General features: G+C 38.9%; 1 protein-coding gene across 1 annotated transcript in view; it reads left to right on the forward strand.

The window, feature by feature from the left end:
• The window catches only part of SLIT3 (slit guidance ligand 3), a 531450-nt gene that overhangs the window by 423642 nt on the left and 82006 nt on the right, over nucleotides 1-25802 (forward strand). Inside the window, exons 21-26 of the mRNA XM_056349923.1 lie at nucleotides 1379-1511; nucleotides 10982-11050; nucleotides 12169-12240; nucleotides 12421-12492; nucleotides 19826-19897; nucleotides 24486-24649. Coding sequence (XP_056205898.1) covers nucleotides 1379-1511; nucleotides 10982-11050; nucleotides 12169-12240; nucleotides 12421-12492; nucleotides 19826-19897; nucleotides 24486-24649 — 582 coding nt within the window. The remainder of the gene's footprint in view (nucleotides 1-1378; nucleotides 1512-10981; nucleotides 11051-12168; nucleotides 12241-12420; nucleotides 12493-19825; nucleotides 19898-24485; nucleotides 24650-25802) is intronic.

The raw sequence follows: 25802 nt of genomic DNA on the forward strand, positions 1-25802 counted from the left end.
AGGAAAAAATAAACTTCTGGTCCACAAAATGACATTCCATGCTTGGGAGCTTTCTCTATCATAGTCACTGAGACAACTGTGGTGAATGGAAGGTAGATGGTGGCAGGGTGTAAAACACAGCACAGGAAAATTGAATATGCTGAAGAAACGTGCTTTTCTGGAGGATTATGAAATTTTTTGAATTTTATTTCCAGTCATTAAGGTCAGCTGGAGAGGAAAAAAAAAAAGAACAACCCCCTTCGGTGTTCTTCTGTTGGCTGGTTGTGCTTCTCCATCCCTTTGAATATAAATTATTCCCTACCCATACATTTATGGGTACTTTTGTTATCTTGTACCAGGATTTCCAGTCTTATTCTTTAGTCTCAATGCTCATGGGTACATCCAGCAGAGAGAAGAAAGCAACAGATCTGTCTCAATTAGTCCTTGCATCAGTTCAGAAAAAATAAAAATGAGGCACATAATGACAGCTGACTGTGTGCTCTTGGATTGCAGCACTGTGTCTCCGTGCTGGTGAACTCAGGCTGCCTGCACTCACAAACACTTGCGTGGTTCCTCTCACTGTCATCTAGAGAATGTGCCATTAAGTATCTCCTTTCATATGCATCATGAGACTATAGCATGCATTTGCCTGATGTTTTACAAAGCCTGTTGCTTTTGGGGAAAATACATGCTTTAATGTTCTTAACTTCAAAGAGTTTGGTTCCTTGCGCAGAAACCCTATTGTTCTTCAATTACAGTATTTAATCTGCTGTTTATGGACTTTTGAAACCGTTTTTGGAGAAAGTAGATATTTTTATGTGTGCACAGATGGATCATCAGCAGTTAAAAGTATGCTGTTCTCTTTGTTGTATGCCTGGTTATCCTTGTCAAAAACAATGAGGTTTTACAATTGAGATGATAAATGAAGTGCCAGGCTGACTTAAAAAAAGTAAAAAAATAACATCTAAAAACTGAATAATAAAAAAAAAAAATCTTCCTAAAGCAGAGTGGATAGTGAATATCATCTGTCTAGGTGAATTTAAGGGCAGTATTCTGGTCAAGTTCTCTGTTTCAGCTGGTACAGTAGGGGTGGGGGAGTGTTTGGGATTCACATAACTAATTTTACTGTAATTTGCAAAATTACAGAGAAGTAGATACTCCTAAGAAAAAATATTTATTTAAAAATATTGCTCTTCAGGTTTTGAACTGTTGTTCATATTGCCTAAAGAACCTGTATGAAGGCAGGTTGATCTAGAACACTGGATCTACTTTAGAATATTTTGGTGGTTACCATGGATTCAGGGATGTCTCTCCTTAGTCCTTGTAAGCAGTTATCTTCAAAGTGTGTGACTTTGGGCTGTAAAGCTGACTTCCTTACTCCATTCCTCTCCCTCTGCAGGTAATGATGAAAGCAGCTGCTTGCTTTCACCTCCTTGTCCTTCCCAGTGTACCTGTGTGGACTCGGTGGTACGTTGCAGCAACAAAGGGCTGCGGATATTGCCCAAAGGAATTCCCAAAGACGTGACTGAGCTGTGAGTTACCTTTTACATAGCTCCTTTCATGAGAAGTTCATGAAATTACATCATAGTGGAGCTTTGTAGGTCCTTGGGGGTTTTGCCTTTGAGTTTAGTGACTGGTGTTTTGTGCTTTGGTGCTTTCCATATGTTTTGACTGTTATTTTTATATTTATTTTTCCCTTGACTGAATACATTGTTCTGTAATGGGAACAGAGTTTATCTATCCTTGTACCCATTAATTCTGTGTGTAGGGAACAAATGCATATATTAGTATCAAATAATCCTATAGTGCTTCTGAGAAGCCTAAGCTCACAACAGGCAGTTTGAAAGGATGATGAAAATATGTTCCTGACTTACACAGCTGTGAGCTAATTATCCTCGGAGGAGATTAAAAAAAAAGAAAAAGAAAGCCAGTGGTGGAAGCAAACAGTGAATTCTTTTCTCCAAACCTCATGAAATGGCTAAAATAACAGATAATTAGATTAAATTGTAAAGTAAATTCATCCTACTTGAGAACCATCTTTCTAGTTGTCTTTCCATCTACCCCTCGCTATGACTTTATACTGGATTTTGGTTCTTTCCAAGGAAATAAAATACACTGGTGGAACTGTTTGGCTTAAACAGTTGGCAGTAGAAATACTGAGCTTTTCCCCTTTAGGTCTTTATTCAAATCTATCCCAGGTGAGTTGTTACTGAAACTTATTACAATCTCATCAACATCTCTATGTGAAAGTAATTGGTTGAGTTAGTTGGTATGTTCAGTGAATTTTGTAATGAACTAAAATCTGATTCTGCTATTTTTTAGTATCTAGTACTATTTTTACTGTTTAGTAACAAGGCAGCTAATGAATGAGATACACACCTGTCCTGGTTTTAGCTGTGCTTTACACCCTTCACAGGGGGAGAAAGGAGTTTTCACTGTTTTTACCAGTGTTGTAGTCAAAACCAAGACTTTGTTGCTGAATGAGGAGTGTACTGAAAGCACATGTGGTAACTTAAATTAACATGGAAATTTTGCATTAGTGAATGCATCCTTGAAATGCTGTTGACCAGAGCATGGATAATAGTGGTTTGAATTAAAAGCCGAGTCCTGGCCTTTACTCCCTTATATATTGCTATCAGTGATAAAAAGTCTGCAAGGTGATTTCTGCTCTGTTCTTGTTCAGGTTTCATTGCATTCAAATGTGTCTTGCTGACAATAAGATATCACAGATGTTACTTTGATTTCCACTGCCACACTAAGGAATTCTTATGTTTGAATTTTGCATATTGAGTTTTACTGATACTATCTGATACACTGACGACATAACTTTCACAAAAAGAGTGAAACTAATCTCACATTCTTGAAAACTGCTATATTTCTTAAGCTATTTCTTGGCAAATGAGGCAATAGCCTGGAATTGAGCAGTTTGAGTTCATAGGAGTTTACGTGACTGTCTTCTTCAGTAGGAGCCTCTTGGCTGTGCAAGCCTCTACTTCGGCTTTCTGCTTTCAATCCAGAAATGTGTCAGCAGAACAGAGTCAGCCATGGGCTGGCTGGCTCTGAATATTTCATGTTCTGCAAATATAACCTTGAATCTGTCCCAGCTGTCTCAAAATTCAATCCTGATCTCACTCTCCTCTTAACCAACATATACTGAGCTCCTTATTTTAATCGATACCAAAAGATGAGCTGCAGGTACTGAAGCTAAAAATTTCACTTTTGTGGAAACTGTGTCAATAAATAAATACATACATAAATCTTATCAATCATACTTGTTTTCCTTCTGCTTCCCAATTAAGATAAAGATGTTGCCTGTAATCTAGAAAGGACTATATCATCTGGGTCCCAAGCTGCTCATGTGAACTTAAGTATTTTTATTGTTCTGGATTTGAGAATTGTCCTTGCTGCTGTGGTAAACAGCATCTCCTGTGGAACCCCACCTCATGCCTCATTTTGAGGACAGGTGAAACTTGGCAGGGAGAACCCCATAGCTTTCTGGGCACAGGGTGAAAAAGATTTATCTTGTTCAATCTGTTTGTACTCCTCACACCAAAATACCCCCATTTTCCTTGGACGATCCTGGATCCCTTGAACTATGTCCTAAGGCTGGAGTATCTTCCTAAAGCTGTTTTCTTTCTGTGGCAGGAGTTGATACCTGTGTAGCACTTGAAACCAGAGAGTGCGTAAGTTATCTGCTGCAGAAGATACCACGGCTTTTGCTTGGCTAGAGAGGGCCGCAGCACTTGCCAGGGCAGGGGTGCCTTCACCTTCCTCACTGCTACCACAGTCACAGGAGCTCAAATACATTAAAAACCCTTTCCCTGTGTTACCGCAACCCATGCTGCCTTTCTCTCCTTCCACACTCATGTCAGAGACCTCTCGGCAGCATGCGGGGGTGTCCGTGCTCCTGCCAGGCACTTGCACAAAGCCACAGTCGCCAAGGATGGAGGTCATGCCAAGGAGAGGACAAGGGCATAAAGAGCCCCTTGTCCTGGCAGCCCACAGCTCCCTCCCTCAGGGATGCCTGAACGGTGATATGATACGGGGGAGCATTTTAGTGGCATTTTTAAAAATGCACCGGTCTGACATTTATAAACTTCTATTATTGATATATTAATTTACAAGGCATGTTAGCTGCAGTGCTTTTTATTGAACTGCAGTGTGTTTTTATACAATATGGTTTAAGAAAAATAACTGCCATGTATCTAGATAAACCAATATGTTACAGCTGAATATAACCTTCACAGAAGTTCTTTTAAATTCTTTTAGAGGTCTTAAAGTAGTCTTAAACCAGGAATTCTTTCATTGTAACAGGTATTAAATAGCAATGTGCAAAAATGAACATACATCTTGCACAGGCACATAGGGAAAATGTTACCCTTTGCTGGGTCGAATTTCACTGTACCTGAGGTCAGCAAAAAAAGATCACCAGCAATGTTTTATTGCATGGTGGACTGGAGACATAAGCTCGCTCCTTCCAACTTTCTTCATGAGTTTCTGTTTTGGATGTGTATATACACAAAACATGTGAAAGCCATTATCTCCTTCTTATTTAGAGGCTGGAATGACAGGAGACATCCTTGTGTTTGGTTTGTACCACCCCTGGGAGGAGGGATTACCTTGGCAGGGAAGGCTTCCATCTAAAATAGAGTTGAAAAGATCACTAAGTCTCCTGGCTTTTTAAGAAGGATGATGATGCAACAAATTTCTGTTTCTCAGCTATTCCTTCACAAAACCCCATCATCATGGGCAAGCCTTCTTTCAGCTTCTTGGGAACATGGAAATATTATGCTGTTTCTTGCAAATTCCTTTGCTGTATATTTACGTACTCCCTACTTTTTTTCCTACTGTTTGCTTGTTCCAAAGAGAAGCCTTGGGTTTTTTGAACGTACACAATTTTCTCATCCAGATGTTCAGAAGTAAAATGTTCATGCAGTGAGCTAGTTTGGAACTTAGCCTTGCTGCTGTTTAGTGTTTTAGGCTTTCCTTTTCTTCTTCTTTCCCCCCACCCACCCCCAAATCTGTTTGAACTAAGTACTAAGTTTCCCATGCTCTTTTTCCTTTTGCATATTATCTCAGTGTGTGAACACTAGTTTTTTTCTTTTTTTTTTCACAAAACCAGAGTCTATTTCTAATAAAGTCTTATCTGACAGCATCCAGCTGCTTTTATGGACCTACAGCAAATAATATTTTGCACTGGGGAAAAACACTGGAGGCAATTATGTGGATGGCGTGTGCATAAGCTGTAACATAATGAGCATGGTGTATTTTAGAATAAATATGTACTAATCACGTCATCTCTAGACTCCAAATGTCATGACACTGAGCTATATGATAGCACTGATGGGAAAACCTGCATCCATACATCACTGTTAGTGATTATTTTCTTCCATTTGTATTAATATATATATTAATATTTGCATTACTTTTGCCATTTCTCTTTCTCTCCTCACAGACTTTCTCTCTCCCATTTGTGTTTTTTGTTCTGAGTGTTAGGTTCGTTTAGCCTGCAAGCTCATTCAGAACTTGGCACAATGGTTTCCACAAGCAGCTGACCTGCTTACTAGCAGAGGGATCCCACTGAACTTGTAGCTCTTTGTTCCCCCCCCCTAGCTTGCTGCCTGTTTCTTCCTCAGCCTTAGCATGGCACCTTCATTCAGCTGAATGTCCAGTTGCCGAGATGATTTTGACAGTTGCCTCCCATACGTTTGCTGCCACATTTGCTTGGAGGTATTTACCACCAATCTCAACCCTCCTATCCGTCTTCAAAGGCACTTTTGATTTCTCTTGACTTGTGACAAAAAATGGTGGCTCATACCTGGGCCGTGCAAATTGTTGCGATAAATATGCTCTAAGCAGTTAGTTATGATACATGTAGAATACTGTAAGAATTTAGTTGCATTTTTCAGTATGCCTGTATTGCTGTTGATCAAAGGGATAACTGAAGTGAGGTATCTGATGGAAATCATCTGGTTGAGTATGGAAGTGCTTTGGCTTCTCTGGCAATCTGCGCTATTTTACACATTGACCGTTAACACAGACTTCAGTGAATTTTTGTTTCATAATAAAGGAGAGAAACAGTTTGGATCAAAGCTTAGGCTTACACGGTCCTATATCATAAAAGGTTTTACAGCCTGCTTAATTCACCGCAGAGAATTCTCCCATTGAGAAAATAGATCCTCCCGTTGAGAGAATGGGTAGTTCTGTAGAAGGCTATTTTAGTTACAGCTGATCTGTGTTTCAAATCTGATGGTTTAGAAAAAGTAAATGGTATCAATACTATCAAAGAATGTGTTCTGTGACTGATGACATTTGAGTACATATTGGAAAGGCGACTTCAGCACTAATAGAGACTAAAGGTAAGTTTAACTTTAGGGCCTTCACTTTTCTCTCAAACACAGCCATGGTCCTGTGCATCAAACCTGCAGGTTGTTGTCGTGCATACAAATGCAGCAAAATCCAGAGTCCAAATCTGCCAAAACTTAAGAAAGTTCAAGAACCAGATTTGTATCTAGATACATAGTTGAATATTGTTTCTTCTCAAGAAACTGTAATTGAAGCTCTTAAAATTCACATTTTGTGGATGTTTCATCTGTCACTGTTCAGTTCTCTTCTAGACCACCATTTTTAGGAAATGAAACTTGCCTCAAAATTTTAGGATGTTGGGTATCTGCATTAAGAAGTTTAGACTATAACTTAATTTAGACCTGCATAAAATTGTCAAGTATATTCTATTTTTTTTTTTTTTTGTAATGTAACATTCTAGATGAAGTATTTAAAGAAATAAAGGAAGGGCTTTGTGCCTTTTCAATTACTGCCTAAGAACTGATTTCTCTCTCCAATTTCTTCTCTTAGCACAGATTGCTGCTGTGAGCTTGACTTTATGGCTGAATAGACATTTCAGTACAAAAAAGGTTCCAAGTGATTCAAATCGTTACATGATGCTTTGGCACCTTGTGCTGGTTATATCACTTCCAATCCAAGTGGTTTCAGTATAAAAATAGACAAGTTGGAAAAGGAACAGCTGTCATCTTTTATGCATAGTTTTAAATTTTTTATGTGTGATGTTAGTGTGTGTGGAAGGTGCTGGATGAGCCCCAGGGCTGCTGCAGGCACTGGGCTCCAAGAGCGGGCGTGGTTGGTGCAGGCATGGAGCAAGGCATGGCCATGGCCCGCAGCGCCAGCCATCCTGGCCAAACAGCTACCTGTCTGCAGCATTCAGTCATGTTCTAGAAGAAGCCTTTCCTGGTAGGCATTTGGTGGCATTTTATGAGAACATGAACACATGGGTTTGGGGTTTTTGTTCAGTTTTGGCTCTGGTGATTGCTTGTTGCTTACAAGTCATTGTTGAGACTTCAGGATTCCCAGCAGTGTTCATGGAGCAAAAACCAATTTCAAATTTGATACTTAAAATACAGAGTCTAGAGATTTTAGGAAGCAAATGTGGTTGTTTTGGATACTAGTCAGTGTATCTATGTTAAGGCAGCTGACACCCACTCTTGACTCTGTCTGTATATTAATAACTTGACTCTGAACATTAAAATTAGACATACATTTTTTTCATTCATGCCAGAATTTCTTTGCATACCAGATGCCATGTACATCATCTTCCTTTGGCTAAGGTTTGAAAAGAATTAAAAGTACAATATTCCCTCCACATCATTCTGTTTATGGCTTGTTTTGTTTGGGCAGGGGGTCTGTAGCTTCACCCATGTTTTTTTTATTTATGTATGCTTATACATAAATACACAGAGTTTTGTAATTGGGCTCTGCCCCTTCACCCTCATGAATTCTTTCATTCACTCTGTCTGGTTTCCAGCCCTCTTGCAGCCCCCATATGTCATCTTCAGCCCAGCAAGGTGCAGAGCTGCTGTCCCCGCGTCCCCTCCTTGCTCTGACAGAGGCCTGGCCCGCAGTGGGCAACAGTTCACCTGCAGCAACTGGTTTCTCCAAATATTGCACCTCAGTTCCTCCTGATTCTTGGCATGCTCTTACACCCTAAAAGCTCTAGTTATTTCAAAATCATTGCAGCTAAATGTGCTTTTGAAATGAATGCCTTTTGCTTAGAAAATACTGCTGTTCTTTGTATAATGTGGTGAAAGGTTTAACAGTGGTGAATTGTTCTTGGGCATGGATGAAAAGTATGTAATCAGTAATTTTTCAGTGTAAAATTCTGTTTGTTCAGAAGTTATACCACTGGTGTAAGTACTGCAGCTTTCTGCTAGCACATTTATATAACCATCAAATAGCTTGCAGTACAAATCCAAAGCTATTTAAAGCGGATCTTCTGTAGGAGTTTAACCCCAGGGGTCTGCATGTCTATGTTAGGCTGAATAATGAAGCACTGGATTAAAATGTGCACCTTTGACTTTTGATTGCACCAGAAAGCAAAACAGGGGAGAAAAACCTTGGCTAGCCATCATCAGTTTGTTCAAATTTCAGGCTGCTTCATACTGAGATCAACAAGAGAATACCCTCAAAATGTATTTCTGAAGATTTCAACACATTGCAAGAGTTGAGTCTCCTTTCCTAAAGGAAAATCATATATAGCTTCCAAATGCATAATACATGACCTGAATTTGATTTCCTTTGAAAATCCTTTGGATTTTACATTTGGAATAAAGACTGGAACCTTAACCTACCCTTATGCACGGGTTTAAGATTTGTGACTTTCTGGGATGAAAAAGAAGGCGCAGGCTCCCAGTGGCCTGTTGCACCCATAGCAGACCATGTCTGGGGAAATGAGACATGATTTGCCCTGTTTAAATAGTAACATATGTGGTTGAATTCTGAGGGTCTTCTGCGTAACAATTTATGGTGTGAATTTGCTAAGGACCTCCATTTTCAAAATAATTTATAACAAATTTAGTCAAAATGAAGCAAGTGACTTTACACTTGCTGAGTATGAATATCCATGGGAGGTGTAAATGCAGTGTAACTAACCTGTACTCTGGTTTGTGATAATCTGCATCAGCAGAGCAGCTGCCACTACTTTGCAAGGGCTGACTGTTTACTGTGCAACACTGGCACTCGATGCTTGTGATCTTTGTGAATGGAGAGATTAATTTGTTCAATAGTTTGGGTTTTTTTCATTAGGGAAGGATTTTTCTTTTGGTTAAAAATTCAAAAGCCTGTAGTCCCACTTGTCCAACCTTATCCTAGCAGCAGCTGGGTCAGCTCCAACGCATGCTAAGTAACTCTGCCTTGATGGGATCCTGTGCACAGGCAGAATGGGTTACCATGAGGCTGGGGTAGTTAGTTGGAGTAATCTAGTTGAAAAGAGAGCTGAAGCAGCAGAAAATGGTGAGAGGGCATTGTGCTGAAATAGAAGAGGGGGAAAAAAATGTGTTGGTTTTAAAATGTATTATGTAAGAAATTCTGTTAGTGTTTACAGATTTTATTTTTAAATAATGTAAAAATAAAGTTTGTGTGAAAATTTTCTTGGATTTAGTTTACACAAGTATCTCTGTGTTGTTACAGTTAATGCAGAGGGGGAACATGCAACACAGTAACAATCTATTATTGTTGTTGTTTGCTATAGTAAATGCAGAATAAGGAGGTCTGTTGCCAAAGAAAAGGCAATTGTATGTGTGGAATAAAAATTCTTAAAATTATTATCAGATTATATTTTCAGTAGTAGAGGCAGTGCATTAAGTGTTCTGGTGTCTGTGGGCTGCATTTTCTGGATGTGCTTGATTATCTTCCAAAACACACCACGTCGATTGCATTTGCCCATGTCTACCTTAGGAAAAATCCCCCAAAATATCTTGTAAGGAAGGAAAATACCATTTCACACTTTATCCTCACCTGTGGAGGGAGGAGTGCCTTCCTCCTACACAGTACTTTCTGAGGAGGTTGGATTTGTGTCCTAGGTGGATATGGTTTCTGGCAGATGTCTGGAGGATTACTTTGACAGTGTTGTGGCACCACAGTGGTCAGATTCCATTGCAGACTTGTATCTTCCAGGGATGCAGTTTCACCCAAAACCCAAGGTTAAGGGAAAGAATTCCAGCTCTGTCTCTATCATTTTATAGTAAGCGGGAAAATCCCCATATCCCATTGCTACCACAGATAGCTGTGGAGTCTTGAGTACCCAAGCTCTCTTCCAGGCAAACTTTGGGAAGGTATTATATTCGTTCAGGATTTTTCACTTGGTTTACTGAATGTTCGTGTTCCTTAGTGGACAAAAACTGAAAAATACAGGTACTATATGCCTGTGTGAGGACACAGGATTACCCCAAAAGACTTTAGCCCTACTGTACATCTGTCTGAATAGAGACATATTCAGTGGTGTCTCAAACTTCCACCCTGGAAACATAAGCTATTTTATTAAATACACTTAGTGCTTGTAGGAGGAGCCTGTATTCAAAGATAACTTGGTCTTTGGTCTTTGATTTGTACCTAATTTTCCTCCTGTACCAGCATAATTTGAAAAGGAAAGGTAAGGAGGGTATATATGCCACGGTAGGAATTGCTGTAATGGGTGTGGCATCAAAGTCATGGATGTCTGTGTTGACACTGGAGTAAGTGAGACTTTTTGCAACACAGAGACCTGGTGGTGCAGCTCCTCTTCCAGTTCTGTCTCTATGAGGAACTTACATGCACAAGACAAAAACTGTTCAAACAGGTCAGTCTGCACTCAGCATTCTTATAGAAACTTGTTACAGGTAACTTTACGTTCAGGGCACAAGCCATACAATTTTTCTCCCCTTCTTCAGTTACTGTCATAGAAGAACCAAATGGCCATTTCCGTTTGCTGTAGGCCAGAAATCCTTTATTTGCTCCCAAGCCTTCAAAAAAAAAAAAAAAAAAAAAGCTACTGTTATGCTTTGCATCTGGGATATTTCACTTATAAAGGACAAACTGTTATAGTTTCAAAGCAATAAATCAAAAATAATTTCCTTAGTGACTGCCTTTATATTTTCCTCATTCATGGTGCAGATTGAATGACAGGAGTTCTTGTTAACATGTTTGTGTAACTGTCAAATCTGACTTTTTTCAGATACCTGGAAGGAAACCATCTGACTGCTGTGCCGAAAGGGCTGTCCACCTTCAGACACCTGACACTGATGTAAGACACACGTGGTTTCATATCAAGAAAATCACATGACTTTCTGCACTGTGTTGTAGGCGGAACATAAATAATTACTATTTGGGGGGGTGTGGAACCCACAAAACAGAAAAACCTGATGTAATTTGAATTTGGAAAGAATTTCACAGTGGCCACTGCTGCCAGTAAGTGTTCATAAAGAGTGGAGAAAGAGCGAGGTGACTGAGAGCACCAGAGACCCTTCCTCTGCAGGAGCCTCCAGCCTCTGCAAAAGGACTAAACTCTTGCAGGCTGCTACAGTTTCGCTTGGCAGATTTATCTGTGTGAACCTGTAAAGGTCATTAACAGAGGAGGCTGCATTAATTTGTTCTAGGTGAGGCAGTATTTATAATGCTAAGGCAATGAAAATTTGCATAGCTGTTTTTCTGCTATGAACAGTCATACAGATCGGGACACAACTAGACTGTTCAGCAAGTTGCTCCCTGAAGTATGCAGGAGCAAAATTTCTTGGCTGAACTATTTATCAGAAATTTTCAAATGCTGTTTGAGTCAGCTGTGTAGATACTCAAGTCAAATAGGCAGAACAACCACAGACAAAACCAACATGGACCAGGAGACTGGAATCCTCTGTTTTAAGAGACTGTTTTATTTGGAAATATCCCTAATTATTTTTTTTTTCAAGGGAGGGCAACAACAAAAACAAATGTTCTGTTTGAGCCTAAAAAACTTTTTTAAAATGAAAAATTACATATTTTTTTTCTAGTAGCTGTCAATGTGAAGGGCACATGGAAATGGTATGCCTATAATATATTGCAAAGCAAGCTGGTACAGTAAATATTCAGCTGTGCTTGTATTATTTAATAATTTACTCTTCAAAAATTTTGCTTGTATTCACTGATTATTTTTTTTAATGCTGTATGCTGGAAATATGCCTTAGTATTTCTGAGTCTGAAGCTTTTTAGGGGAGTCTGATGTGCTTTGCTTTTAGAGCTTTTTCAAAGTTGATTAGAAAATATATCAATTGATCATATGTGACTTTTGAATTGATTCAAGCATTTTGCAGATATTATTTATTTTTTTAAAAAACACATTTCTCAATTCCTACATATAAATTATATTTTATCTGTGTGTTTCTTCAGTGATTTGAGCAACAACAGCATAAGCGTATTGGCCAATTACACCTTCAGCAACATGACTCAGTTATCGACACTGTAAGTAGTCCAACGTTTTGGTAACAGTTTTGATTGCTTTCCAGGCACCATCTTTGGTGTTGAACAATTAGTATATGTCTTGTTACTTAAGAATGTGGCTTACCATGCTTCTGTGTGGTTGAAATAGTAGTGAAATAATCAAAGAAAATACAATGTTGTAACTGTTCTCTCTTCTCCCAGCATCTTGAGTTACAATAGACTCCGGTGTATTCCAGTCCACGCGTTCAATGGGCTCAGGTCTCTTCGAGTGCTGTAAGTACCACTTCAGTGCAGCTGAGTTGCAGCTTATTAGAATGCTGTTGGTGGCAGGGAGGTTTTTAATGAGCAGATGGCTTTCACTTGATCCAGTAGTCATAAATATTTTCACACAATTAGCTTCAATGTACTTGTATTTAGGTGCAATATGTCCAGTAATGACTAGAGCAGGTGAACGCTAAACTTTGAAAAGAACCAATTACATACTTGCAGGATGAATGACTTTTCTGATAGTTCAGGGACAAGAACTATCAGGAAAACAGGCCTCCGAGCGACTGCATAGAGTCTGCTTGTCTCTTCTATTTGAACAATGTTTGGGTGCCCCACAATAAAGGACTTTTCTCTTGGTCTGTAAAAACTTGATAATATTTTACAGTGCAAGTTCCCACTGGATGCTTCAGCAAGAGCGTCTTTACTGAAAACTTGTGTATTTTTATAATATTTTCTATTAATTTAGATTTGTGAGCAAATTTTTACAGGAAAGAATGCAATCTGGAGAGAAGTTAGAAGTCCCCACACTAAAACAATGAGGAAGTCAAGCCAGAGGCTGGGCGCCAGTAACGCTGAGATGGTGGCACACTGAGAGATGTCCATGTGTGATTTCTTTCTGTGGAAATTCTTTTCTGCACTCTTTATTTCCAGTGTAGCTGCTTTCAGCAGCATTCTGGACTGAACAATTTGTTTACAAACTCTTCTGAAAGTCATCTTCTTTACATTGCCACAGAGTGTGGGCTGTGGGCCTGTTCCTTGCAGTAAGCAGTGCCCACCCCCACCCCAGCTTTTCCTAAGCACCTTCTGCTTCCTGCTTCAGTCTTGTGTTTACTGTCCCTCACTCCCCATCTGTCCCATCAGAACCAAACCTTGAGTTGAGTTTGCTTAGTTGTTTGTGTGGACATGTGACACCATGTGCAGCTGTCAGGGCAAGGTGGAGAAACCATCTTCCTCCCCATGGCCCAGCAACACAAGTGGGTCATCCTTACTGGCACAGTAAACAGGAAGCAGATAAATTAAATAGCTTATCTGTGATGCAATTGTTCAGTCCACTGAAGGAGAAAGAGCTTTGAACACTAAAAGATCAGGACAGAGGAGCTGAATAATATGTCCTGAGTGCTTTGAAACTTCTTATGAGTAATTTCTATTTTTTTAAAAACTTAGGTGTCATTCACATGCAGAAGTTTCTGTATGTGAAGTGGTTGCTGTGTGTTGACTCCCCAAGTGTGGCATTAAGGTGTTGACATGGGCAGTATTGCAACTGCAGAAGCAATAAGGCAATGCTGTTTCTCTGAGCTCTTCCGCAGTTGTTTAATGGTAAAATAGATATCTAGGTTTCAACCTCCTTACAAGACAGCTTTAGGTTCCCAGTTTTCATTAGTAAACCCAAGGAAGGTACATGATTTGAATTTGGTGTTCTAAGTTTGGCTTGAGACTGTGATTTCTAGTGCACTAGGATGGTCACATTTGAGCTGTTACATGGGTCCTGAAATTCTGCCACGGATTAATATATTCTGTTTCATGGCCAATTAAATTATTCCATATGGAGCTGTCTTCTGGCCTGCTTCTGATACTCAAGCTAGTTTGGGACTCTCTACCCTGAATTGCAGTGTAGATATACCATGCCTCACTCTTTCCAACAGCTACAATTTGTCTTCTCACTTCTGTTCTCACAGGCCATGTATAGACAGAAACAAAGAGCAGTATTTTAATAACAGCTATTATCTTTTGGCTTTTTAAAATATGTGCTAATCAAATAAAAAAAAAAAAAAAACTTTCTCCTTCAAGGGAGAAGCCTTTCCTGTCTTGCACAGAGTAGCACAAGTGACATGAAGCCTAAATGGGAATTTCTGCCTCTGCTTCATGCATTTGGAAGCCTCCAAATAGATTTGATTTATGACGACCCACAAAACTCTGGTATCAGCTACAACTTTTGCCACGTGTCATCTATGTTGTTATTAAAAATCAATTCTCCAGAGAGAAAATGGCTTCCAAGTGACAGTGTGCAATCTGTTATTGTCAGTTATTTATTATCCATATTCTTTGGGGAGTTTAAAAGAGAAAACATCAGCAAAACAATTTCCTTGTGGGTTGGGTTTTGTTTTTTCTAAATAGGAAGAATATAAAGGTCTCATTACCTTTGGCTGTGCATGCCTTTGAAGGTAGCAGACCCTTCTCATACAGGCTTTTGTGTCTGCCAAATTCCTTATGTTTTCTTTACTTTTTACCTCTATAGTAAATAAAATACATATTTGAAAATCAGAATAATCATAGATGTATGATGAAGTTGATCCTTGACAGATACTTGGTTCTGTCCTCCCTCTCTTACATTTTTCAGCACAAGCCCAACTGAAAACTGCACAGTCAACATGTTTATGTTTACGCCTGAATATATATCAGTGTTTACATAATCAGGCTTTTAATCCTCAGTCTTCACGTGGCTTATTCATAACGGCAGCCAAAGTGTGCTGGGGAGCAATTTCAATGTAGAGCCTTAGGATTTTTTTTAATAAGCAAAAGTCAATATCAGAAGTTTTTTGCACCAAAATTATTGCAGTGAAAAATTGTAGGTTTGTTGGGGTTTTTTTGGTTTGGGGGTTTATTTGTCCAAAGCTTGGTTTTTTTAGAAGATAAATGTAAACAAGTTAAAAAGCTGAGATTGACACAAATTAATTATAAATATTAGAACTCTCTGGTATGCCTGAACTGATTATTTTTAACATTATTTTTATTGGTGACGATATTGTAACTACTGATATTTTGTCCTGATTTAATTAAGAAGCAAAGTCCAGAAAGAAAAATACTTTCTTAGATCACTAAACAAATTTTCCGTGTTATGTTTGTGAAAAAAAAAAGTTAAAATGAGCTACAGAATGTTCTACTAACATGAGATAGTCTAGTTTTACTAAAAGCTGATTGCTATTTACTACAGTTCAAAGCTCACACAGACATAGTCATATGTGTGATGATAAAACTCACACTAATACTCTTCAGGCACAACCTTGGAACCAAGTTGTGCAATATACTTTCATTGTTGGATGCTGGACTGATTTGACCTGACAGAAATATTCTTTGGCTTTTTTTTTTTTTTTTTTTTTTTTGGTGGGGTTTTGATTTTGTTTTTTTTCGTTGCAGAACAACTACTTGTATTTGCCCAGTCAATCTGTAAAAGGTGCTATTCGTAGGAGCACTGAGCAGTGACACGGTGTCTTCCTGTGACACCTGGGTTGTATTGGTTCCTGCAGGGTTTGGCATCCTTTGGGGGGTTCATTGTAGGTGTTTTTGCTTGATGGGAGGTGGCTCTAAGCTCAGCCAAGCTCTTAGCCACATTTCTGCCTTTACAGAGTAGATCATTGTTGACTGAAAAAGCATCCCCTTTGTATCTGTAGTAACATAATGTTATAAAACAGTAGGCTAGGAGGCTGGACTTGGGAACAGCTAGTAAAAGAAAAACCAACCCAAAAAGCCCAGCCCAAAAGGGTATGTTTTATTCATTTCCTTACCTGAAAACGAAGTAAAAAGTTAGTGACATTACACGTAGAAGAATTTTTTTTTGTTCCAAGAATTCAAGTGTTTTGTTACTCTGTGCTCTGAGAGGAGACCCATGTCACGTTAAATTCATATCTCTGCTGTTTAACAGCATTTAGACAAGAAGATACCTAGAAGTTGCGCTTTCGAGGGAGATCACACACAAACCCAATCTCCTGCTACGAGCAGCTGCCCGGCCTGGTGGGCGAGGGAGAGGCTGTGGCTGGTGTGTCCTGGGCCTTAGTGAAGCCTCTGACACCGTCTCCCACAGCCTCTCCTGCAGCCACCGGCTGCTCATGGCTGCCCGGGGGGCTCTGCGCTGGGGTCAAAGCTGGCTGGGCGGCCGGGCCGGAGAGCGGTGGGGAATGGAGTCACATCCCGCTGGCCCCTCGAACCCTGGGTTCGGGTTTGGGCCCCTCACGGCCAGAGGGACATGGAGGGGCTGGAGCATGTCCAGAGCCGGGCACGGGGCTGGGGAAGGGGCTGGGGTACAAGTGCTGGGAGGGGCGGCGGGGGGAACTGGGGGGGTTTAGTCTGGAGAAGGCTCCGGGGGGGCCTTATCGCTCCCCACAGCTGCCTGACAGGGGCTGTAGGCAGGGGGGTCGGTCTCTGCGCCCAGGTAACAAGTGACAGGACAAGAGGAAACGGCCTCAAGTTGCACCAGGGGAGGTTTAGATGGGATATTAGGAACAAATTTTTCATGGAAAGGGTGGTCAGGCACTGGACCAGGCTGCTCAGAGAGGTCGTGGAACAGCCATCTCTGGAAGTGTTTATAAAAGACATGTATGTGGCACTTAGGGACATGGTTTAGTGATGGGCTTGGCAGTCCTGGGTTGACGGCTGGACTTGATGATCTCAAAGGTCTTTTCCAACCTAAATGATTCTATGATCAATGTGTGTACTTTAACTGCCCAAATGTTTAGGATTTTATTTGACCATTTGCCTGTAAGGATTGTTGGTATAAAAATGTGTTCCTGTTGTTGATCCAAGAGGAGAAACATTTTTATTGCACTGTTGAATTCTCTTGCCACTATTTATTGTCATGGATTTTGAGTTTTTTAGCATTCATCATTTCATTTTAGCTGCATGGGTGATGATGTTGCTGACATGATTTTTTTATTAAGGTGCAGGCATTTGTGTCCAGGAAACATACCTCAGTGTTTGAGATATGTAGTCAAGCCATTAATTCCAAATGCTTTTTTATTTTTGATGGTTTTACCTTCTTACAAACAAATGACATTTTCATTCTCCAGCTTCTCTTAGAAGTTTCCAAGACTTCTAGAAAGGAAATGCATCTCTTCAAAGTGTAAACACAACTGATATGACATAAAGATAAATACAAGTTCTGCTGTCAGTTCAGAGAGAATAGTCTTGCATGTCTTTAATTAATTTAAAAGATCAGAATCTAAGGTCATTATGAGTGGCTGCTAATTTAAATATGCTCATTGCATTGAAGGAGGGAACGTTTGATGGCAAGTTATTGACCAGGTCTGATCTTGCATCCTCATACCAACAAAAATACTTATTTAATAGCTGTGGGGTATGTCTCAGTCATTTGGTCATTCTGTATAGAATTAGTGAGTGCTTTATCTGGAGTTACTGTGTGGGAGCTCATATCCTTCCTGTTCCTGTTTGGATTAATTGCTTGGAGATCCATCCTTACATATGCCAAGTATTATTACTAATAGCCAAAATCTAGGTATGATTAAAAGAAAATTTCAGAATCAGGATGTTGGAAGAGGAAGTTTTTAATATACTGGCATCAGGAACTGGAGACAGATGCCAGCAGGATAACTCTGCTGTAGCTTTTGTGATTTCATGCTCTGCAGAAAAACTTTGCAGTACAATAAGATAGAAATTGCAGCTGCAGTGAGCAGCTGTGAAATGTGATCGTAGTAACATTGCTTATGCTCAGATAGTTCACAGCCCACGGTAGGGCCAGCCTCATAGGAGGCAGCACAAAGGTGTATCTTCCCCTGGCAAGTTAGGCTTTCCTTGCTGTGTGTATGCTGGTGTAAGGGTGTGTAAAGGTAGAATTGTTAGGAATTATAAGGCGTCATGTAGATCCTGGTGAAGCTTATAGTGGTGTTAGGGAAGAAAGGGTGCAAAAAGAGATGCTTTCATTTTCCTCTGGAGCTGTTGTGTATTTCTGTGGCCCCAGACGTTTGGTTTGTTTTAAATAAACTCAGTGTGCACCATTTTGAGAATCTGTACAGTCACAGAAATGAAAAATAAGATGTGATTGCTGTGTTCTGCAAATCACCAGGTAAATTGGAAAATAAATGACTCGAGGGAAGGAGCTGCTACAAAACTGACACACAGCAGGTTTCTGTTTTCCACCCTCCTCTGCCACATCTGGAGCACTGACAATAATTCCTGGACCTGGGAAAGAGGATATAAAGAATACAGCAGTTTTCTATAACTTAACCAGCTCATGGGAGAAGTGCAAAAGAAAATGTAATTTTAAAATATTGATGTCTTTTTCCTTTGCACATTTTCTACCAACTTTTGTTGAAGAAACGGCTAGTAAGATGCAGTGGAATCAACTCCTGTTGGCTCTTACAAATTCTTTCTGTCTGTTACTATGTGAAGTAGCAAACTAGTATTCAGTGACACGCAAACAAGAAAAGTTAGAATAAACTATAAATATTTTTATCTGTGCTTTTTTTTGCCACATGATTTTCTAGTGAGGCAGAGGATGCAGAAGCTGAATAGCTGATTTTATTTATGAAATAAAACTTTACACAGTGGTGTGTCTTCTCTGGTACATTTTCTGGATAGTTTTTATACAGTTGTCACCTGTAGCATCCTGTGCCCTCCCGCACACTCATTTGCTGCTGCATATTCTCCTGTCTGATCATAGCCTTGGTGCTGCAAGAAGTGATCTTCCTCTCTATTTGTCTGTCACAACCTCTAGTGCTGGTGCCTTGCTTTGTAGCAGGGCCTTCAGTTGCAATTGCAATGAAAACCACAGGTAATCAGAAATAATGATCTTTTACTCTTCTGCCTGCCACTTTGAATACAAGTATTGTGCTCTACAAGGTGCAAGAAAAATCTTTCCATTTATGCTTGCCTATGTAACACATACCTAATACACAATAGATAAATGTATTTCTTAGAGAAGAGAGAAAGTGGCTGCTTAAATTGTCCTGGAAACAGTGAAGAACCCTTTCACAAGGATCCTGAAAACCCTGCTAGAAGAACATTAGTTTCTTTGTGCCAGGTGAATAATGCCCTATACCAGCTATTTTCAAGCATTTTCCCTGGTAGCATAAATGTATTTCTGAAACAGATTTTAAAAATACCACACGAATAGGTGTTTCCTACTGTAAAGGGAATTTCCTACTGAATGGGAAGCTAGAATGTGAAAGTGCAGCTATATATGCCCTCATGGACCTTTGTTCTCTCCTAGGATCTCTGTAAAGTCAATATTTAATTTAACTTTCACGGTTCCTATTTTCCCTGTTCTGTTTTTTCTGTGTTTCCAGCTAATGGAATTCTATAAAGGAATATACATCTATATGTGCGAGTCTGCTTGTCATCAATACACTTTTAACAGCATAAATAGTATGTCACCTTTTTAATTTAAAACATTAGTCACCAACAATTCTGATTGTATCATTATTTTAAATGCCAACATCTAGAAGTAGAAGTAATAAAGCATGGAAGCTCATGAGTTGTGAAGCATGCAGAAACTCCCAAAGAAGCAAAATTAAATGTCTGTCTTAAGCACCAATTCTTTCACTTGTGGAAAGAAGATAAACTGCTGTGGTTTGATGTTTGATGATACTGTGCTTCTCTCTTCTTCTAGGACACTCCATGGAAATGATATTTCCAGTGTTCCTGAAGGTTCTTTCAGTGACCTGGTGTCCCTGTCCCACCTGTAAGTACTTCTGTCTGAGCTCATCTGTTTGATTGATGGCTTCAGATTTATAAGACAGTAAATATTATCACAAATTTAAGTTTGTATGGCTTTTCTGGTTTTCCTGCTCACTTTCCATATTATGCTCTGGATATTCATAGTGCATCTCTTCAAAGGAAATAAAAAAATACTAGAACCTGTTGTTACTAGTTACCAAAATATTTTCTTAAGGAAAACCAAATGAGCAACTGTGACAGTTTCCTCTTCTGTGGACTTTGTGCTTGAGGCTTTTTTTCAGCATTGTCTGTGTGAAATGCAGAGTGTGTTATGGTCTGAGAGTGAGACAGGAAACCTCCCACAAAAAGCAAATATTAAGCAAATGTGAATTCTTTGCCTAATAAGTGTCATATGTTTTGCATACTGAAATGTTGTCAGTATATGAACTTGTTGATGAATCACTACTTCAGACATATATATTTAATCATATGGAAATTGGTCATTTCACAGCATTAATACTTCATTCCATAATTTGCAAAAATTATTACACATTTCAGACATTTCAGGAAATTATTGTTGTATTGGTGTAGATCCAGGATATTTTTAAATGCAATTAAGTTGATGAAAGAACTGTGAAGACAAATAACTGCAGTTGTTACAATATAAACCTGAAGTGAAACACTTGATGCCAAAAGAGTGAACAGAAAATGTTTTTTCACTGAGATAATGTGTGATACTTCACATTATTAGACAATGAATGTAAAGAAAAAGTGATTTTGTGTAGCATGTTTCTTGATTATTGTCCTCAAGTAATAAGAAGATTGTGCGTCTTGGTCATTTTGTGAAGTGACTAGTTTCACAAGCTGATACGGATATTTTCTGCTCTGATGCTGCCCTTGTGCATGTGAGTTGATGTATACACACATTGAGACATACAGACAGATGTGTGTGCATTTAACCTAAGGTTTATACCTAACTTTCTCTCTTTACAACCTTACACATGCCCTCCAGAATACTTACCTGAACACAAGGTTCAGTTCATATTTTACATATTTTCTGGACAGCAAATATGTCCTTGGACTGCTTATTTCTGTGTAACAGCTTTCTGTCCCCGTTTCTGTCTGGGCGATAAAAAAGAAAGATATCTCAGATGGGTAGGGACAGAAATCATATGTGAGCGACTTAGGCAATTTCAACTTCAGCTGAGGAATAACCTTCTCTCTTTCAAGCTTACATCTTGGTATCTAAGTCAGAGAAAATATTCGTTTTGCACAAAATTTATTTCTTCTTCATTTTCCCAGTATAGTCATTTTGTGTGTTGTTTTGGAATAAAAGTCTAACTGAGCTGAAGTCCCATACCTCCTTTTGGAAGTGCTGTGGCACCTTCCATACTGGCAATCTGGCTTCTGAGGGTATTTTTAGAACTCAAGAGATAAACATATCATGCCCCATTTGTTTGGATTTTCCTCGGGGTTTACTTTAAATGAAGTGCAGATACAATTTTCCTGGGTAAACTGTTCACCTTAGGGAGTGATAAAAACCCCTTTGGCCCAATACAATCACTGCAGTCTATCTGTTTAGATATATGTGCTGCCAGAAATGTAAAATACACAAAGCTCAAATGAACAGTAATAAATAGGATCCATAAAATAAATAAGACCTGTCTGGGGTGTAATTTGCACAGTTGAACAATTGAATTTTACAGTACAATTGTGCTTTCCAGTTTCTTAGAGAGGATTCTGGAACTTTTAGCAACAACAGTGATTTTGCTCTTCACATTCCAGAAAAAGCTATGCTTATTCAAACAAAGTCATACATAATGAAAAATTCATTTTGAGCTCTTCCTGATATATAGATCTTCAAGGAGAAAGCATGCTCTTGGAATAATTTTGAAAATGATACAAGGCTTGCTACTTATCAAACTTCTAATGTATGGGAGAACAAACTTTTATGATAAATTTACAAGCTGTGTGGCTAAGGGTAGGATAGGTATTAGGTCTGGAGAAAGCCGATACTACCAAGGTGTTGAGCAGGATGATCAGCCTGAGCCTTCTGCAGCAGTAGAGTTTGGCAGGGGGTGGGGGGGAGAGGAAGAGGGAGCGTATCAAATTAACCTCTAGAATGGCAAAGAAATATTTGTGTAGCATTGACAAAACTATTGATTTTAGTTGAGTCTTTTGCAATAGCTTTAAATTGGTCTGTAATAAGAAGAACAAAACTGAGATCTAGCTACTTCAATCACTTTTTCCATAACTGTTTAAAGCCTACAAGAAAATGTTCACCAAATTTCCTTCGCATTGTAAACATCAGATTGTTGTAATGTAACTATGATGACAAACTGTGTAGCTCGTATACCTCACTAAAGACAGCGGAAGGTTTGTATGTGGTATACACACACTAGTTTTGCTTACTATGTATTGCTTTATTTACTTCCGTCATACAGTCATCTATTTAAGCCATGACTCTACTAACTCGTTTAGTCCAGGGCAATGATAAAAATGTTACAGCACTACTGAAGGATCACATATATCAATACTTCAAAAGAACCCCAAATCCATTGGAGTAGAACCGAGACTGCTCAAGTCAGTTCCTGAATTTGCTGCCCTCTCCGTTCACTGCTACACACAACTCTGTAACTGACTCAGTTTCCCAGACACTGCCCACACATAAACTGACTCCTCAGCCCTCCAGGGACTCCCTAGAGTATTGCTGGGCACAACAGGTATTTCTGTCAAATATATTTTCGATCAACAGCTCAGATTCCTAATCCTGTTAAATCATCTCATCTTTACTCAGATTTATGTTAGTTACCTATAAAAATAAGCTGTCCCCTCCTCTGTTTATCCACATTATCATGGCTAGCGTTATTTTAATTCACTTTATTCTAAGTTGCCTCAAAAAAAAAAAATGGTCTGAACTGAAATATCTGCACAACATTTTGAAAATGCTTGTGGTGGTATTTTATTACAGCACAAGATATTTTTACCTTCTGGAAATACTTTGCTATAATGGGCAAAAAAGTAGAGACAGTATGTTAGAACTCATGAATGAAAACACAAGAATTCACTGTAGTTCCTAGAAATGAAGAAAAAAACGAAAACAAAACCACAAACAAAAGAACGGAAAGATACATGTGATAATTTCTGCAGTTGTACAATAATGGTATTGGTAATCATTTCTAGTGCCTATACAGCAGCTAATGTAGTTTACAAAAATTCATTAACATGGTTACTAGCTTTCCATTGTCCTCCCACTCCCTTTTTATATATGGTAGTTACTCAACGCTAAAGTTAATTTCTCGGTCCAACTTTCACTGCTGGATTATGTTTGACCTTGGACAAGTGAGCCAGTTGATCACAGTTACAGGGTCAAAAAGTCAACCCAGTAGTTTTTTTCCATTGTAAGCAATGGATTTACAGAAGGAATGGATGGCTTTTTTTTAATACTGTGCTGTACCACACATTTAATTTTGATGAATGAGCCCTAGACAGGGTTTGAACCTATGAACTCTCATTATGAATCTGTCTAGGGCACAGTGGGTTCATTAGTCACTCCAATAGAAATCTATCAACAAATTTACTGGGGTTTCTATCTTAATATCCTGTCTAATATGTTTTTATTTGAAAGAAGCTTGAGTTTAAAATGCCATCTTAAAATAGTTTATAACATATGCAGAAATAGTAAAGTCTAAAACCAAATTTGAATTACTGGTTTCTTTAGTATCTCTTCCGTATGCTAATATTTATTTAGTTAATTTTCTTCCCATGGCAATTCAGGTGGTTTACAGCTAAAGCTTTACATTTACTTTCAGCAAAATAAATTTAGACTTCCAACCTGCATTTCTTCACACCGTCAAAAATCATTTTAAAACAGAGTTTTCTGAAGTCTGGACTTTGTAATTGGCTGATTGCCTGTAAAGACACTTTCTTTAACAGAAAAAATAGTATAAATGAGCCAAGGTAGCACCTAAATTTAAGGTAATAAGTTTTGTTTTCTTTTGGATAGATCTCCTTGAATAATGAAAATTTCTGTGAATTATAATTACACTATGTGAATGCATCTAATTCTACCATATGACCTAACTCAAGTGATGGGTTAACCAGCAAATGTGTTTTCAAAGCCATAAACAAGCTGCTCAGACACCAGGTTGCAGTTTCAAAATTAGGGGTATCCTCTGTGTATGTTTCATGGTGAGGAGGCATTAACATGATCATCAGATCCAAACTAAATTACACAATTCACTGTTAGATTATGCTCCTGAAGGCCAAAGACTTAAATAAAAGAAACCAGCGTGATAAATTTTTAGAAAGCAATATGTCCGGTGACATTGCTCAAGCACAATTGTTTGGAAAAGTGATTTATTGTTTGAAAAAGTGATTGGTTGTTCGGTATTTATACAACCTCCCTAACTAATGATGGGAAGAAAGGAGAAGAGTGGGAAAAGTGGAGGAGATAAATCTAAAAAACTTCCTAAATACTCAGAAGATCTTTCCAACATTTTCAAGTAAAGCATTCTTGTAAAAACGTAGAATAATATGTGCCTGAATGACATCAGGGATATTGTCTTGCTTGCAAGTCAAAATAACTGCTGTTAATTGTTTTACACTACTAGGGCTCTAGGTACCAACCCTTTGCACTGTGACTGCAACCTCCGCTGGCTTTCCGAGTGGGTGAAGGCAGGGTACAAAGAGCCAGGGATAGCCCGCTGCAGCGGGCCGGACACCATGGTGGACAGGCTGCTGCTTACAACACCAACTCACCACTTCCAGTGCAAAGGTAGGAGCGAGCTGGGAGGCTCTTGGGTCTGTCCTCTTGCTTTGCCACATATACAGTGCTTCATTCTCATATTCTTGAAAGCTGTTTTGTTTTAAAGTGAGTATGCGGAGGGAGTTGGGTTTGGCTTTGGATTTCATTCTCCGAACCATCACATTACAATGTGATGATGACAATTCAAGTTGCATTTTCAAGTGTTCTTCCACAAAGTGCAGTTAACTGCACCACTGGAAGGAAAACCAGCAAACCTCAAAAGCATTAGTATTCCTGTAGCTCGCACCAGATTATGTAATGGCAAGTTAGCATATAGGATGTTTTTAGAACTTATTTGAGCAAATAAATTGGTCTTGGCCGTCTACCTACCCAAGAAAACTCTGGTAAAATAAGAGTTATTTTGAAAATATAGAGCACCCTAGTTATTATGTACATTTACTTGAAAACTGAGAAACTGAGAATTCTTCTGGAAAGCAAGTATTTACCAAAAGTACAGTTTTATTTGAATATCTCCAAACTCTCCTCATCAGCTCTGTATCAGAAACTGTACATTATGGAAAATGTTTAATGTCTGAATACAGTGTACATTCCTTCAGGAAGGGGTTGAGGTGCAGCTGTTAACGATGAAGCATAGTCAATGACAGAAGTATGCTGCATTAGAGAGCAGTTAGACAAGTGATAAGGAGCACACTTTTTTGTGGATAAAGTTGCTTATTACTGAATGTAGGTTAGGATATACCTGTATGTTCTCATTGTAAAAAAAGTTTTGGAGGTTCACTGAGGTTACCAGCAAATATGTGATGATGGAGCTATATTTAAGGTGGAAAAGGTGGGTCAGTAGCCTCTCTTAGAAATGGAAATGAGGGCATAAAGCCTGTTTTGATGTGTCTCAGAGTGCCGTGCACATTTACAGTACTGCTTGGCAGCATGATTTTATAGAGGCTGGGATTAAACTGCTGAACAAACAAATGATGGTGTTGAGGTGTGTTTAGAACAGAGGTTCCCAAGCCTGAGCTGAATTTTATGTCTTTTCAAATACATCTTTAATAACTGTAACCTTATAATTTAATTACTTTGAAATGTCAGTCTCAAAACTAACAGAACTCTATAATTATCAAAACTACAGACTTCCTAATAGTCTCTCAAATGTGAAGTACAAATA

The sequence above is a fragment of the Falco biarmicus genome, chromosome 8 (assembly GCF_023638135.1).
Source record: "Falco biarmicus isolate bFalBia1 chromosome 8, bFalBia1.pri, whole genome shotgun sequence".
In the NCBI taxonomy this organism is placed as follows: Eukaryota; Metazoa; Chordata; class Aves; order Falconiformes; family Falconidae; genus Falco; species Falco biarmicus.